This window comes from Onychostoma macrolepis, chromosome 12 (genome assembly GCF_012432095.1).
Source record: "Onychostoma macrolepis isolate SWU-2019 chromosome 12, ASM1243209v1, whole genome shotgun sequence".
Lineage (NCBI taxonomy): Eukaryota > Metazoa > Chordata > Actinopteri > Cypriniformes > Cyprinidae > Onychostoma > Onychostoma macrolepis.
In genome coordinates, this window is record NC_081166.1 from 14,880,505 (window position 1) to 14,898,281 (window position 17,777).

Consider the following 17,777-nt stretch of genomic DNA (forward strand, 5'->3'; position numbering starts at 1 on the left):
GATGTTCTATTGGTTCCCATCTGCCAGATTACATCCCACCAATAGAATCCATCAAATTCCAGTAGAAACCATTATATTAAAACCGATATAATTCCCATTATAACTCTTAAATCCATTAAATTTGAATGCGTTTTGGGAGGGGGTTCTATTGCTTTTTTCAGCAGGGAAGATTATAATGGTATTACTACTATTACAGAATTTACTTAACTAAACTTCACCAGAAAGATTTGTTTGTTTTGTGTAAATTAAAGAACTGTATTACTTTAGTCAATTATTAAAGTATTACTTAGGTTACAAAGGCTGATTTGTTCATTTTTAAGTATTTTGGATTTTAAGATCAAGTGGAAAATGTGCTGAATGTTTCATTTCATCCGAGTGAAATTAGCAAGCAGTTAGACTGAATTTACATTTATTTAAACGCAGAGCCAGGCGCGAGTTGACACAGGTTGCGTGCTTGCGTCAAGCCTCGTACATACTGCCAGATGCGCTTTTAGACACTTGCGGAGTGGATCCGGGCGCTAGTATAAACGAGCATCATGAAACAGGCTGCGTGTGTGCGACAAGTGTAAACGGCTCATCCGTGAGACTCAGGATACGTGCAGTGTGGGGCAGAGAGGAGTATGAGAAGCCTTCAGAGACACGGGCTGTGTGTGCAGTCTTCTGAATTGGGAATAGCGAACATGCATTATAAACTTATTTCAAATTAAAATCTGTTGGGAAGATAAAATGTGTAAGATAACGTTCATGTACAGTGGGTACGGAAAGTATTCAGACCCCCTTAAATTTTTCACTCTTTGTTATATTGTAGCCATTTGCTAAAATCATTTTTTTTTTTTTTCCTCAATGTACACACAGCACCCCATATTGATAGAAAAACACAGAATTGTTGACATTTTGCAGATTTATTAAAAAAGAAAAACTGAAATATCACATGGTCCTAAGTATTCAGACCCTTTGCTCAGTATTTAGTAGAAGCACCCTTTTGATCTAATACAGCCATGAGTCTTTTTGGGAAAGACGCAACAAGTTTTTCACACCTGGATTTGGGGATCCTCTGACATTCCTCCTTGCAGATCCTCTCCAGTTCTGTCAGGTTGGATGGTAGCGTTGGTGGACAGCCATTTTAGGTCTCTCCAGAGATGCTCAATTGGGTTTAAGTCAGGGCTCTGGCTGGGCCATTCAAGAACAGTCACGGAGTTGTTGTGAAGCCACTCCTTCTTTATTTTAGCTGTGTGCTTAGGGTCATTGTCTTGTTGGAAGGTAAACCCTCGGCCCAGTCCGAGGTCCTGAGCACTCTGGAGAAGGTTTTCGTCCAGGATATCCCTGTACTTGGCCGCATTCATCTTTCCCTCGATTGTAACCAGTGGTCCTGTACCTGCAGCTGAAAAACACCCCACAGCATGATGCTGCCACCACCATGCTTCACTGTTGGGACTGTATTGGACAGGTGATGAGCAGTGCCTGGTTTTCTCCACACATACAGCTTAGAATTAAGGCCAAAAAGTTCTATCTTGGTCTCATCAGACCAGAGAATCTTATTCAGGTGTTTTTTAGAAAACTCCATGCAGGCTTTCATGTGTCTTGCACTGAGGAGAGGCTTCCGTCGGGCCACTCTGCCATAAAGCCCCGACTGGTGGAGGGCTGCAGTGATGGTTGACTTTCTACAACTTTCTCCCATCTCCCGACTGCATCTCTGGAGCTCAACCACAGTGATCTTTGGGTTCTTCTTTACCTCTCTCACCAAGGCTCTTCTCCCCCGATAGCTCAGATTGGTCGGACGGCCAGCTCTAGGAAGGGTTCTGGTCGTCCCAAACATCTTCCATTTATGGATTATGGAGGCCACTGTGCTCTTAGGAACCTTAAGTGCAGCAGAAATTTTCAGTTCCTTTGACCTCATGATTCTCATTTGCTCTGACATGCACTGTGAGCTGTAAGGTCTTACATAGACAGGTGTGTGGCTTTCCTAATCAAGTCCATTCAGTATAATCAAACACAGCTGGACTCAAATGAAGGTGTAGAACCATCTCAAGGATGATCAGAAGAAATGGACAGCACCTGAGTTAAATATATGAGTGTCACAGCAAAGGGTCTGAATACTTAGGACCATGTGATATTTCAGTTTTTCTTTTTTAATAAATCTGCAAAAATGTCAGCAATTCTGTGTTTTTCTGTCAATATGGGGTGCTGTGTGTACATTGAGGAAAAAAATTAACTTAAATGATCTTAGCAAATGGCTGCAATATAACAAAGAGTGAAAAATTTAAGGGGGTCTGAATACTTTCCGTACCCACTGTACTAATAAAAACATCTAAGAATGTATCTTTTATTCTCCAGTACTAAAAGCAGAACCGATAAGGGAGCTCTTATGCATTGTGGCACAGCTCTTGCAAATTACCTTTTTTGTTCGGTGTCTGTCATTTCGAAGCCGAAGTAATCTCATATTACATACATTTTTCTGTAGTAGATGCCATGATCCCGCTCGCTCTCGTGTGCGCTTTCTATTTGTTTTTTTTGTTTTTGTTTTTTTATGCGTTATGCAGTTGGCTAAAGCAGTGGTGATTGGGGAAAACGGAGGTGCGCTCACTCAGTTGGTTAGTAAGACTGCCACTCAAGGCTGGCAGTCATGCATTTGTGTTTGCTCTGGAACAGAGAATATCGCGTCCACATCGCAGGCTTTGCGATTAGTAAATCGCAACGTCTCGAATTGCGATTGCGGTTCGATTTCAATTAATCGCACAGCCCTAAGCTCTACTTGACACATTCCTCTGTCCCCAGCAGCAGCGCTCCTTCCCTCCCTCCAGCATCCAGAAACACACAATCCAGGGAAATACACCAGAGCAGATATTTTTGGGACATATAAGCCTGTGATTTATGTATTTAAACAGGCAGACGCTGTGGAGAAATTGCATATTTAGAGGCAGGAAAGTGAGAAACAGAGCTTGAAAGTTTGAAGGAGTTGGAGACGGTGGCCAGAAAACCCATGACTGTTGATATAACAGTTGGATGTTTGTTACATTTGAGTTTGGCTTTAATAGATGTGTCTGATTCAGGCTCTGACACTTTGAAATGCCACTGGTATTAAAATTCCATCCAAAGCTTTTTGCCTTAATGCTGCCTAATTGCTCACAAATGTGACCCCTGCATTAGTCTGTATTATGTAGCCTGGCTCCTCTCAGACCTTACGAAGGATTTAGATTAAAGGGATGGATTCTTGGAAAGTGACTTTTTTGAAAGTGCTTTTTGGTCATCTTTCCCCTTTTATTTCAATCCTGCCAGCTCTAACTCTCATTGTTAATATGGAGTGATTAAACATTGAATATTTCTGTTTCATTTCTCTAAAGACGACCAACGTGAACGATTGCTTCACATTTCCAACAACTGGGTCTTTTAAAATGCAAACCAGTCATGGCAGCAACGCTAGCGAGATTGTAGAATACGATTAGTTGGGAGCACTTGAACATTTTGTCTCCTCTCCAACTTTTACTGCTATTTTCCATGATCTTAGAATGAAATTCTAATTCTTTTGCCACACCAAAAACATTTCCTATGCCACAGAGCTAATGCCAGATGAAATATATTCTATTTCTTTCAGCAGTACAAGGGAATAACTTTTTTCTTTGTTTTGTGAGCACCAGCAGTTGGAGGTATAATAACATGTTATCTTATGTCTGTGGTGGGCTGTCATCATGAAAGGGGGATGCCTCTTCATCAAATATGTGATGGGTTGAGGGCAACTAATAATTTACTCCCATCCCACCCAAACCATACTTTCTCTCTTGTCTCTCTCCCTCTGTTTTTATCTGTAGGAATAGGTGTCCACTGACAAAACTAAAATGAGCAAATTAGACTGCCGCTTGTCCATTCATTTTATGACCAATCGTACACTACTGCTGAAAGATTTTTGTCTGCATTTTTTTTAAAGGAGTCTCTAATGCTTACCAAGGATGCATTTATTTGATCAAAAATACAGCAAATAGTAATAATGGAAAAATAATATTGCAAGTGTCGCGTGGTCATTCAAAAATTATTCTAATATGCTGATTTGGTGCTCAAGAAACAGGGTTTATGATAGTTGAGAATGATTGTTCTGCTTGAAATTATGTTGAAAACCTTTTTTCAGGATTCGTTAAATAGAAAGTTCAAAGATGAGCATTTTTTTCATAATATTATAAATGTCTTTACACTTGACCATCGATTTTGATCAACTTAATTCATTCCTGCTGAATGAAAGTATTAGTTTCTTAAAAAAAAAAATAATTCTGACATGTAATGCATGTATGTGTATATATATATATATATATATATATATATATTTTAAAAATACTGGAAAATTACCCATACATGTCAGGATAAATAGATAGAGCGATAGAGACCATTCAATAGGGGCCTTGAAAAAGCAGAAGGAAAAAAGCAGTGGAAGAAAAAACCTGGAACAAGGCGAGTTGGAATGGTGATAAAGTTTAATAGTTTGTTTTGGAGCTGCTGGCGGCTTGCAGACGATTTGTCGGAGGTGTGTTCTACAGTGACCTTTGACCTCCCCGACACTCGTTAAGCACACCGCTGTGTCTCTCCACACGGCAAACTCTGACCCTGGCTGTACCCGGCGGAGCCGTGCTGGCTGGACTGGCACGCGCCGACTGATTTAAAGACAGGAGTTTATAAGCAGCTGAAAGCAGGAACGAGGCTAATGAGGGACAGAGTAAACTCAGTGCTGGTACTATACAGTGTGCTCCTGGGGCTTTACAAGCAGCGTTACACTCACACTGCCCTTTAGAAGCCTTGTGGTGAGGTGAGCCAAGACAGACGCGGTGGGTGTGGCGTCAGACCTTGGAGAGGTGGTTTACTTTAAATAAAATAAAGTGGGAAATAAAGTGCCCACGGGGAAACTCCCTTTAATCAAAGAAATGTCTGTAATGAACATTTCTTCACATGTTCTTCTTGAAGCACCTTTAACCATTAAGTTATTCCACCACAGTGCTCTACGAAACCCTGCTGGGAATCCACTGTTTTCTTTCAGGGAAACAGTATCTAATGCCACTTAGGGCTGGGTAGAATATTGTTTTTCAGATTAATTGTAATCTTCTTAATCATACTCTGTGAATAATCCCAGTATAGATTGTAAAAATCTTATGATTGAGCTTTTACATTAATACCTATTTTTAGTGGCTATGTGAAAATTTGTAAAGCACCTCCTGTCCTGTACCTGTACTTTCCTCATTGTTCATGCAGAAGATACTGTATAGTGTTACCAGTGTAGTTCAATTCAAGAACAGTTGACTCTTGTGAACCAGTTCTGTTTAGTGAATCCAAAACATGCACTGTGACCAGTTTAGCCCAATTCCCAAAACAATTGACTCTCTTGAGCCAGTTCTTGTAAATATCTTTTACTCTTCTGAATCATGAGCTGGTTACTCACAATCGATTTAAGATATCCAGCCCTAATGCCATTATATATTTAAGTTTTCTGAAGCTGTAGTAGAGTTGTTGTTTTTTCTCCAGTAATGTGGATGTGCTACAATTTTATGTGGATGGGCTTGTGTTTCGTAAAAGCTAGAATTCACTACAGCTTTTGCCCAGATTTTTGCCCCAATTTCAATTGCCAATTCAATTTTAAGAGGGGATTTTAGAACACGTAGTGCAGTTTTTTTTCTGTAACCATTTGCAAAATCGGCAAGTGCATGATGTCCTGTTTTAAAATCTTTTCAGATTTGAAAAGTCATGTAGCATTTTCTATTCGATCTTTAAGTGTGAAACTATACAAAATACTTTGCCTTAATTACTTTCCCTTATCTTTCCCAGACACATCTCGATCGAAGCGACATCAGGAAAGCGATGGAGTGGAGTATCATTTTATCTCCAAACACCTTTTTGAGGCAGACGTTCAGAACAACAAGTAAGTTACCATCCGACACAGTCTCGCTTAGATTGAAACACACTGCTAGTGTGTATTATTTGGAACAAGCATATGAACGTTTCTTCTGTGATTTGGATTTGGGATGTGAAAGTTTACCGTGGAGATCAAATAGTCAGTATTAATCATTGAAGTTTAGTGGACCGCTTCCTTTATTCTCAGGATTGTAATTATGTCAACCGTAACCCTGACACAAACACTCCACAGTGGGAGAGATATAAATCTGAGAGACGGAGCCTCCGTGGCCAGTTAGTATTCAACACATCGTCCAGAGTCCTGCCTGAACTTAAGTAAATCAGCACCCCAGTCAAAACACTGAACAACAATTTTCACTGATGTCGTCTGTCTCAGATGCTATGGCAAACATTCACCAGCTCTGCCTTTCAGCTGCCCACTATTCTTTCATTTTTCCACTCCATTTCCTTCAAGCGAATTGTGTGTGTGTGAGTGTGTGCTACTTGTGTAGCAGCATGATGTGGGCTCAGATCCCGTCTCTGTAAGCGAGAGTGAGAGGGTGTTGACAGGTGGTCTGTTTCTGTGTGTGTGTGAACGAGAGAGGGGGATCAGACTCTTTTTACCCAGTGGTTCATAAGCTCAGATTTGTATGGATGGCCTGGTGATAGATGTTTTTCTGCAGCCCCTCATCAGAGGATAAAACAACACAACAGGAACGCGTATAGAATGTCACCTCGCCAGCAAACTGGGGATTTTAACTGCCTTGTGGTGGAAAAAACAAGTAGTGGCTTGTTCTGTGGTGAAATGAACATCAAATTGAGTAAACCACAATTATCAATGTTGAGAACGAGCGAGCTCAAGCAGGTGGGCACGAGGAACTGCAACAGGGCTGGAAAGACTTTTTTTCTTCTTTTTTTTCCCCCTTCTGTCAGCATTTTTTCTTCTTTTTAAATCTGTCCGGATCTATTCATTTATTTAAAAATACATTAAATGTGCAACTCACAAATACAAAGACTTATATTATCATCATTTGTTGTCATTTTTAGTAAATAATCATTCATTTTGATTATGTTAGGTGTTATATGTATACGTGTGTGTGTGTGTATACATACACATTACACACACATAATATCATGCTATATGTTATTATGTAAAATACAAGTCATTATTACGTAGTTGGCATATGTTATCATTACTTGGGGAAACAATATCTTCGCAAAACTGCTTTGTGAAATGTTAAAATACTTTCTGTTTTTTTTTTTTTTAAATGTGCACACGTCCAAAAACTTTGGGCAGGTACTCAATCATATGAAACACTTCACAGTCAATAAACACAACGTTTCGACCCTAAGGTCTTCAAAGACCTTAGGGTTGAAACGTGATTTTAATAAATTTTTGAGAGCAGTACTGGCAGTGTGCCGATTTTTGTTTATTGACTGTAAGATTTGTACACTCACGTGCGTTCAAAATTCAAGGAAAATATATTCTGTTTGGTTATGCCATATGACATTTTGAAAGTCATTCAATTTGAACTTTTCTTGAAAATGGTATGAATGATTATGAAACCTATATGAAACCAATACATGAAAATGTTATGGAAAAACCATGTGGAACCAACATGTGAAAATAATTGTTTTTAAATTGATTACACTCAATGTAACATTTTGACAGTCATTACATTTCCTGAAAATGATTTAAATGTTTTCGAAAACCATATGAAACCAATATGAATATGAAGAGTACATTTCTAAGAACATTTTAAACCAGACAGTTGTATTTGACCAGTTGTTCATTATTCTGCCTTCCAGTGAGAAAATGCCCATTCTCATGTGTAAACACGACATTGGTGTTCCCTTGGAAAACCCTACTCGGGCCTAAAAACAGCATTTAAATGAACCCAAAAACCACAGAAGCAGCCTCCACCCCGCCATCCAAAACATGCACCACATCATGACAACAAATACCATGACACATAAGCCCTGTTTGAGCACATCTGCCTTTAAATTAAAATGTAGTCACTTTAGGAATTCCTGGTAACCCTACATGTCACATTAACACCAGCAAACCACCTCTTAGCACCCAACTAAATCAACTTGGCTCACCAGCAAAATGCCTTCAATGAAAGAGTGTGCAGGCTTTTAAAACATGTCTAGCAGGAGAAGAGTGGCAGGTAGTCACGTTAGCTTCTAAAAATGATCGCCCAATCACAGGTTGCTGTTAGACAGCATGGGCCCAAAACTGTGAGCGCGTTTATAGTTTTTACTTCAAAGACTTGTTGACATTTGGATTGATACTTAGGGAACAATAAATAAGCCTGTACATACAGTGTAAAGAACATTTCACCAGTAGTTCCAGTAGTGGTAATTTTAGTGGCCTGAGTTGCATAACCAAATATATTCACGGAATATTACAACACCGTGCTGTCGTAAGACTCTTTCGTTCTTCTGGAATACTTTCCATATTCTTCCACATTTCTTGCTAAGATGGATGTCCTAAAAATACACACCGGTGTTCTGTGACGCTGATCAGGGGGGAAAAAATCAATGGATTGGATTGAACGAGAGGCAGATTAAATACTGGAAAAGTGTTTGTTTGTCTTTGTCTTCTCAGGAAGTCAAGTTACTCTTGCTGTTGGCATTCAAGCCTGACTGTGCTGCAAGGAAACAGGTGTTACTGATTTAAACTGTAACATAGAAGATTATATAAAAGAGCCTTGTGTCAGACTGTCTGGAATCGCCATGTGGGGAAGAATGCGAGTGATGGTGAACACACCGTGCATGTCTAAGCAGCCTTTTACACTGAAAGCATCAGGACAGGCTGGGAGTAAATAATGGGTTATGAGTTTCCTGCCATTATCCTGTCCATTGGCTTTTCTTTGTATTCTAGGGTGGGGTCACGTAGACCCATGGGCATTGCTTTTGCATTTAGAGCCATCAATCATTACATCAAACCTCTCCTGTTTTTTCTGTCTTTTCCAGGTTCATTGAACATGGAGAGTATAAGGGAAACTACTATGGGACGAGCTTCGACTCTGTACGTTCAGTCCTGTCCAAGAACAAGGTGTGCCTTCTAGACATACAGCCACATGTGAGTAACTCCTCAGATACACATTCTACCTCTCCATTTTACCTCCCTCTGCGTCACTCCATTCTTCAGTCTCTGTTCCAGATTTATTTTCCCCCCTTTCACAGGTGTGACATTCCACACTATTCCACCTGGATCTTCTGAGATCAGTGTGGTGTGTTTGTGTGTTTGAGTTTGCACTCATCCTTTTGGTCTTCAGGTCGGGCAGGAGATCTAATGTTATCTCTACTAATTGTCCCACATTTGAAGATTTCCTCAGGCTTTATGTTATTCTGAGAGAGTAGTGTAGGGGAAAATTATTTAGTTGGTAGAACTGTATCAGTGTCCACATTGAAGTCAGCGAAAGACCTCCATCACCTCTGCCTCAGACATCTTACCTTGGTGCTCTGAGCCTGGCTTCTCTCTTGGAGTAGTGAGAGAGAGAGAGAATAAGCCAAGGACATGGTTATCTGTATTATGAAACACATTCTTAGTGTGAAGAACCTCTCCTTGGCCTCTGGTTCTTGTTTTTCTATATATTTTATCTCTTACATATATTTCACACAGTGTGGCAAGTCTGTAAAACCAGGAGAGAGCTGTATCTGTTAGCATTCCCATTCATCTCAATGGCACAGACACCTTCAATGGAGTAAGATATTTGTGAAAATTAAAATTATTATTTACTCTTTCCAGAGATGTCGTTTCAAATCCTTATGCTGTTATTTTAGCCCACGGAATACAAAGAGAATTTTAAAAAAGGTCCGTGCTCCTCTACAGAAACATTTCTAAGTGACCATGGCTATCAAACAAAAAATAAATAAATAAATAAAATTTTAAAAGTATTATATTTTGCCTATACAATTCATAGACTGTGTGTACATTTATAATCTTATTATTCTTATGAAACCTTATGATAGCTTTGTTTGAAGAAGAGACTAAATTTACCAAATCTATATCCAGCATAGCTCTCTAATCTCAGTTGGAAGATGGAACCAGACAAATTTACAATTTTAAGAATTCAGGGTAATTTATATAGAAAATTATTTTTTTCTCCAAGTTGAAGCATAAATCTGATGTGGCAATAATCTTAAATACAACAACAGCCAATTCAAATATGCTGTATGATATGATTTCAAAAAGTGTGGAATACTTTGATTAAATTTATGTTGCTTTTTTGCCATTATACAGCTTAACAGCCCTTGGTCACTTTTTGCTACAGTAAATGATGTTGACATGTTTAAATTTTGAACGAATGATCCCCAGTGGCAAAAACAGGCTGTTTAATTATAGGACTAGGAAATGATGGTGATTTTCAAAACTAGATCACAGCCATTGTGCAAAAATGCTATAGAACTTTACAATATGCCTGAAAGCCAATGATTAATTCAGTCAGTTGAAAAATCTCCAAACAAAAAATGTGGTAAAGTTCAGCGGTCTGATTGTTTTGAAGATTTCATCAGGATCTCGACTACCTGAAGTGTAATGTGTCTGACCAAAGAGCTTTATTTTCACACATGGAGTCAGATCAGTTGAGCTCAGTGTGAATCAGCTGCTCTGTTTTCTGTCAAAATGTAACTGTGACTAACAGTAATAATGTACAGAAGTATCAATGTCAAACTAAATCATGATGGCATGAGTGATGCTGCTTTAATGACTGCGGTTCACCCTGCTCTCTTTATCTTTCTCCCCTTTTTTCCACATTCTCTCTCCATCAGACGCTAAAGCATCTTCGCACAGCTGAGTTCAAGCCCTATGTGGTGTTTGTGAAGCCTCCATCCATCGAGCGTTTGAGAGAGACCAGGAAGAGCGCAAAAGTCATCTCATGCAAAGATGATAAGAACTCGTCCAAACCCTTCTCGGTAATATTCACCACACACAGCTTCTATCATCCTCTCTCATCCTGATTGGATCTCTTTTCTCTCTCTCAATAGGTCATTGTGGGTTTTAGGTCATGTTCACCGAGTTTTCATTCCACTATCTCACATAGTTCTTGGTGAAATAAGAAATAGATTTCATCACTTCCTGGCAACATCCACATCATTTATTATAGTCATTTTCCTTTTGGACCTTGCAAACAAATCCTGGTTTAGTGCTTTAAAGTGTGTGTGTGCACCTCGCGTGTATGTGTTTGTGTAACCGCTCCCCTGAGCATCAACCTGATATGAGACCCATGAGCTCACACTACACCTGTATGACTGCACTCAAAGAAAACACATGAAATAAATTAACACGTACACCAGACCCTTACCCTGTCCTGCCGTTAGTTTGTGCTATGTGTGTGTGCGATATAGTGTTGAATACGCGGGGTATATAATGACTTTCCCAGAGTTCAGCTCTTGCCTGTGTATCTCGCTGTGTGTCTGCACCGGGGCCAAGCGTGCTTGCTACAGGATAAGTGACCCCAGGAACCTGACTCCACCACACGCAGAGATGGCTTGATGCCGATTGTTACCGCGGAAACTTTCTATGTCAAATGCAGTTAGGAGCTCCAAACACGTGCTCACCTGTCAACCTGTTGACCCAACAAGTGTTCAAATGCAATACATACTATTTTTCCATCTTTTGCACAACACAGACCAGCAACAGTCACTCATGGCAATTTTGCACAAGGGTTCAACTGGATGCTAATCATTTTAAAGTTATTTTTATGGGCTTTTTTATGCCTTTTATTAGGATAGGACAGTAGTGAGACAGTATCGGTGCCAACACTAATCATTTTAACACATCAGCTTTGGTCTGTTTCTACATTTTGATTTCATAGAAGCAACTTCTTCCAGTCATACGTGTGCCCACAGTTCATCTAGGCTGCAGTGTGATACATGGATACATGGTAGGGCTGTTCAATGTCAAAAAATGACATTGTGATTATTTTGCAAATCCGTATTTTTTTTCTTCTTTCTTTGTTTTTTTTTCTGGATTATGTTTTTTTCCCATTTTAATTTTTCTAGTGTGTGTTATTGGTTAAATTAAACCAGAAATACATTTTTCTGGTAAATAATTTTTTCCGGTAAATATTGTGATTTAGTTTTATTAATAATGATTTTATTATTAGTAGTAGAACTATCATTACATTAAGTGATGCATTTCTGTCATAGTTTCTTCAAGTTAAAATAAACTTTCATTTTGGCAGCTTGCAGGGAAGACCTTTTAAGTGTCTGTTTGTATGACGATAGTTTTTTTCAAAAGAAATGGTAAAATGCTCATGAAGTGACTCTCAGAGCAGTTCTACAGATTATGTTTATGTATTAATTCATGTCCTCGTGTTTTAAGGCGAGGCTAAAAACACTGCGAGTGTCGCACACGCTTCAGAATGTGTGTAGAAAACAAAATTTATTCACTCGCCATTCATTCACTTTTTTTTTTTGACTGTATTCTACGATTCTGTCCATGTTTTCCTCATCGCGGAAATCATAGGACCCTGTATAAAGAGTTACAGGAATTTTCACCAGATAACTTGAATAGCTACATTTGGGAGGAATTTTATTGGTGGCGATTTTGTTGGGGTATGCATATAAAATGGTAATAAATAAATAAAAGCTGTGAAATTGATTTTTATTTGAGTGCAAATCATCATTTTAGGGTTTAACAAATTGGAAAAACATGAGAAAATTTTTACAGGAACCAACAGAAACCTCTTTCAGTAACCATAAATGGAAAAAAGAAAGAAAAAAAAGATTTCTTTCCACTTGAGCTTTAAGAGGCCATGTTTCCACTGTTTTTGACGGTGGGATATGATTATTTTCATTATGACTATATGACTTTGAAGTATAAGAAATATATTGCAAGAGTACTGTTGTACTGTAAAATGAAGTATTTATAATAATAATTGCTTAACTTTGAGACGCTGAAACTCTGTATCATGAGCTGCTTGCGTGTACATGAACAATGCCGAGCTTCACTCTTGATATCAGCAGTGCACGTTTATTTAAATAAATCACAGCCTTCACGATTTGCCATCACGTTAAACCATATCCCGATATCCATTTTATTTTGACATTGTGCAGCACTAATACACATGCTCACAAATTTATACTAGAAGCGTATTTCATTATTCTTATTTCAGCAACTTTGAAGCTGAATAGATGCTGGTAACATTAATTCAAACCACTGAATGTGTGATTAGACCACACCGTACTCCCCAAAGTTTTAAATTCCCCGAAAGCTCAAGGATTATGCCGTTGTCAGTGGGAATGTTGCCCTGGCTATCTCTGTTATAAGAGGAACTGTACCAAAGGCTGTCCACACAATCCTCAGCAACGTCTGCCTGCTTTCAACAGGTCACTGTGGGTACTAGTAAAGGGAAAAAGAAAGCCTTCATAGCTGGCAAAACTTAGCAAAAGTGCATTATAGACCCTGACAGTGTTAAAGGCACCCAGATTCAGCCTATTATAGGTACGTAAGAAAAATTGTGTTTGATGAAATGTCACAGACATATTTTATCCAGGACTTTGCAGTATTTCTTTCCCAGAGAGAGACGCTGCGTCTGTTAGAACCATGAACTTGAGCTCTGTCGGCTCTGTGCAAGAAAACAGGCATCCCTTTGTTTCTGTGAATCCAGTCTTCCACTCTATTGTTCTCCCTTTTAGTATCGCTTGTATAACATTAATGTGTAGAAGATCAAAATATCACTCATTCTCTTTTTAGGAGTAGCAAAAAAAAAAAACCTTGGAATTTCATAAAAATGTCATCAGAGGTGGAAGAGCAGAGGGTTTCATTGTCTGCCGTTAAATCGTCATAATGAGGAATGGAAACATAAGCTAAAATTGGAGGATGGTTTTTTCTTTTTTTTTTCTTTTTTTTTGTCCTGTGCTCAGTGAAAGTTAGCCCAGTCCACAGATGAAGTGCCTTTACTTTGGGAATATAAAAACAGGGACCTCTTGACGACCCAGAGATGTCCTTTTTGAACTGGTTTAATGATAAGGGCAGGTGCACTTTATATGATCCAATAAAAATCGATTTTCCGGCAAGGATTGAGAGATAAGCAGACCTTACGCTGACTGTGGAGGGGGAGAGCGAGAGGCAGCTTAATACTGAAGAAATTCTTCAGTTTTTGAAGAGGGAAGACCTGCATTTTAAGTGAGAGAGCGCATTAGAACCTTTGGGAAATAAACAATCGGAAAGAAATGCAGAGGAAAAATAGATTTAAACCCTTGAAACTGATCAGATTTGGTAATAACACTCCCCTGGAGGCACAACATCTGTTATACCTCAATTAGCATGAGGTTTTTATTTGATGACAGAATGAAGAAAAAATATCTTCAGACCTTGGGCCAAACCTTTGACTATTTAGGCCAAATACAAGCTAATCCACCACGTTGAACTAGAGCTTTATTAAAGCCATGACTAAGTCAATGAACTGCGACTGTTGATGCGTTCTGCCAATAACTGTCAGATTGAGAGACTGCTGTAATTTTCAGAACGCCAGCAGCTCTGTGACCCAAATGAAACAGAAATGTTGACTAAATCTCAACTCTTGATCAGGAAAGATGGGAAGGCTTCAACAGAGAGTGGGAGGGGAAGTTGCCGTCTGACAATGGCCATGCGCCATGGCTTTAAGCTTGCCACTGTCTTGTATGCTAATGCCAAATTCCAACATTTCTATACTTACTATGTGCTTAATTAGCTTCTCAGCAAAATGTAAAATGTTTTAAATCTGGTCAAAAGCTTCTGATTTAGAGTGGCAATATGTTTTATAGCGTCATATCACTCTCAGTATGGGTTCCATATTTATGTGTTGTAAAAGTTGAGTCTATATTAGTAAAGCCACTCAAACCCTGCCATGTTCTTTGAGACTGGCACCAAATGCCAAGATTGCCCACATAAACACTTATTTAGGACCCACAAGCCCAGAAAGGTCAAAGGCTATGCTAGAAAGTCCATAACTAGCCTATACCGGGACTGTAATGTCATGAAAAGAGTTCTTAGTGGTGGTTGATGTGTTTGTTATAAAGTAGGTCTGATTTTAGCTTGTCAGTTTGTTTTGAACGGTAAAAATATTTAATGAATAATGACTCTTCATCATTTTCTTGGGCTTTTAAGCACCAGTGTGTAACACATGCCAGGGTATAAAATTGTGGTCTGTTTATTCACTCCACTGTTCCTGTGCTCAAAACCACTGGAGATCCAGACCTCAAACTATAACTCTGTGTAGAACATTAAATATCGGTTTATAGTTTTATCTTTTATCACATGTTGATATTTTTGCATTTCTGCATCAAAAGCAGTTTTATTGTAAACCAAAAAAAAAAAAAAAAAAAAAGTACTTTTTAATTAAGTCAATGTTGAGGGCATCTATGAAAGTAATTTTTGGAAGCTGTTTTTTTTTAATACTGTGGGAAAGTGTGTTTTGGACTTTTTGGGGGGCATTTTTTATGTCTTTAAAAATAACTTTGACTGAATTTGTTTGTTGTTTAGGAGGACGACTTCCAGGAGATGTTCAGTACCGCTCAGATGATGGAAAACCAGTACGGTCACCTCTTTGAAAAGGTCATTGTGAACGATGACCTCACGATTGCCTTCAACGAGCTCAAGCAGGCGCTCAGGAAAGTGGAGACAGAAGCTCACTGGGTGCCCGTCAGCTGGACTCATTCCTGAGTGTCAGCACAAAACAGGACAAAAAGAACAAGGGAACAAGGCATCAAATTTGGAGGGAACTAAGGGAAGGACTTTAAGAACTGTGAAAGATTTTTATTTTTGGCTGTAGATGGTGACAGGGAAATATTTTAGTTGTCTTAACACATCTGAAGTGGTTTATCTGTTTTTGGAGACTAAAGTGGAAATCGTGGCGGATATAGCTGAACGGGTGTAACTGCACTCAGAAAGTCAGCAAACGCCTGATTGTTTAGCCGCCGCTGAGAGTGTCTCAGACTGCCAATCAAGTGGTCTGGTGGCGTTGGCCACTCCTTAGTGTATTTTTAACATTAGTTTATAGAAACCAAAGGGATGATTATTATTTTTCTGTGCTCAAAGTACACATTTTTCTATTTCTGAACTTGTAGTCCATTGGCCTGTTACTCAAGCAGCTAGTTTAATCAACACAGCATTAACAATATATATGGGGGGGGCTTTGCGATATATCGCAGTTGTCATGCGCATCTCATCAGTAAAGCCGGTTCCGTGATTAGCGGTAAACCTCCATCACCTGCTTTCAAATGGAGTGGCATTTAATACACCGAGCCGTAGATCACTGACAAGCTACGCATTATCGCAGATGAATCGCCTTCGATAATGAACGCGATATTGTGTAGCTTGTCAGTGAACTACGGCTCTGTGTATTAAATGCCGCCCCATTTGAAAGCAGGTGATGGAGGTTTACCGCTAATCACGGAACCGGCTTTACTGATGAGATGCGCATGACAACTGCGATATATCGTCCAGCCCTAGAGGGGGAGGGAAGGGGGGTTTGCGGCATCAAGTGAGGCATCAGTGGGCCCAAAGTGGTTTTATTTAAATAGAAAATTAATATATTTTGATATTTTTTGGACTTTTACTTTTTTAGCCCGTTCCCTGTTGAGATTTTTAAATTAAAATCAGAGCTGTGAGAATTTATTTAGCCTTTTTAGTAAGTGCTCATGGCTGATCAATGCCTCAGGGTCCCTGTAGACAGAGCTTTTATTAATGTACAGTATAACCCGATGTGTGCAGAAGCTGACTTCTTTCTTTCAGTTCCATCTATCTGTTTTTCTCTATTCTCTTTTCTTTCCATTTTGATTTTCCTTTATTGCCCCGTCCACAAGGACTAGCTGTTGTTGAGGGGCAGGCATTTGGAAAGGACATATGAGGGAATGTACTCAGTCTGAGCTGATTAGTCAAGAGTCTTGGAAGCCTAACAGCAGCACTTCCACAATTGAATCTCAGTCAAATTGATGTGAAATGGTAACCTTGAATGTTACAAGGCATTTCAGACAGGATTAGTTCACCCAAAAATGAACATTCTGTCGTAATTCAGTTCTATTGTATAACTTAGAGGACTTCAATGGTACTTTATTATTTTTGGTGCTCAACAGTCCCCTTCCAATTGAACTTGTGTGTAACACGTACATAGAAAGAATGTCATATGGATTTGTAACCACTAGTGGTGCTCTAAAATTTAAAATTTCAACTAAATGACAAATTTAATTTTTAATTTTTCAGTCTTATTGTTAAAAAACTAGTAACAACATGAGGGTGCGTAAATGTCGACAGAATCGTAATTTATTGGGAGAACTAGGTGAAGTCTTTTCAGACATTAAAGGGATAAAGATATGTCACTCAATATGTTTTTGTTGTCATTTTCTTCTTTTAATACATTGGTTTGCAATCAAACAGTGTCAATCTCTCACTCTGTACTGTTAGTGTATTTAGTTTAGTCCTGCAGTCCACATAAACGCAAATCAAACTCAAGGTGCACTGACGTTTGTTCATTTGCTTCACTGTTATGTTTGTCCTTGCCTTGTTTTTCCATATATTTCTGTTTTTATTTTCATACAAAACAGATTCAAACCTTTTGTCAAGCTTCAAAGTCTTTCTTAAATGAAATATGCAAAGTGAATATTGGATCCTGTATTTTAGTGATATACCTCTGTATCTGGTTGTCTGTCCTCTGCCAAGTGGTCTCAGATGAATTTTGTGGAAGCCTCATCTGAACAACAATTCATTTACCTGTATTGTTTCGTTCTGTCAATGATCGTGAGTTTACAACCTGTGCTGTTATAAAACATCTCCTCCAAATGGACATTAAATCTGTCAATCAGTTATGTTCTGTACACTTTTTATTCAGCAGGGTTGTGAGGAGAGTCCCATAATTAATAACCAGTGTTTCCTTTAATAGTTCATTCACATTCAGACACAAAGGGCCAGTGGGACAGAC

General features: G+C 38.9%; 1 protein-coding gene across 2 annotated transcripts in view; it reads left to right on the top strand.

Moving 5' to 3' along the window:
- mpp7a (MAGUK p55 scaffold protein 7a) overlaps window positions 1-16,040 on the top strand; it is a 141,678-nt gene extending 125,638 nt beyond the window's left edge. For both annotated transcript variants that reach the window (XM_058793296.1, XM_058793297.1), the window contains 4 exons: window positions 5,800-5,893; window positions 8,845-8,953; window positions 10,645-10,788; window positions 15,344-16,040. In XM_058793296.1, coding sequence (XP_058649279.1) covers window positions 5,800-5,893; window positions 8,845-8,953; window positions 10,645-10,788; window positions 15,344-15,523 — 527 coding nt within the window. In that variant the 3' untranslated portion in view covers window positions 15,524-16,040. The remainder of the gene's footprint in view (window positions 1-5,799; window positions 5,894-8,844; window positions 8,954-10,644; window positions 10,789-15,343) is intronic.
- Window positions 16,041-17,777: the final 1,737 nt, after the last annotated feature.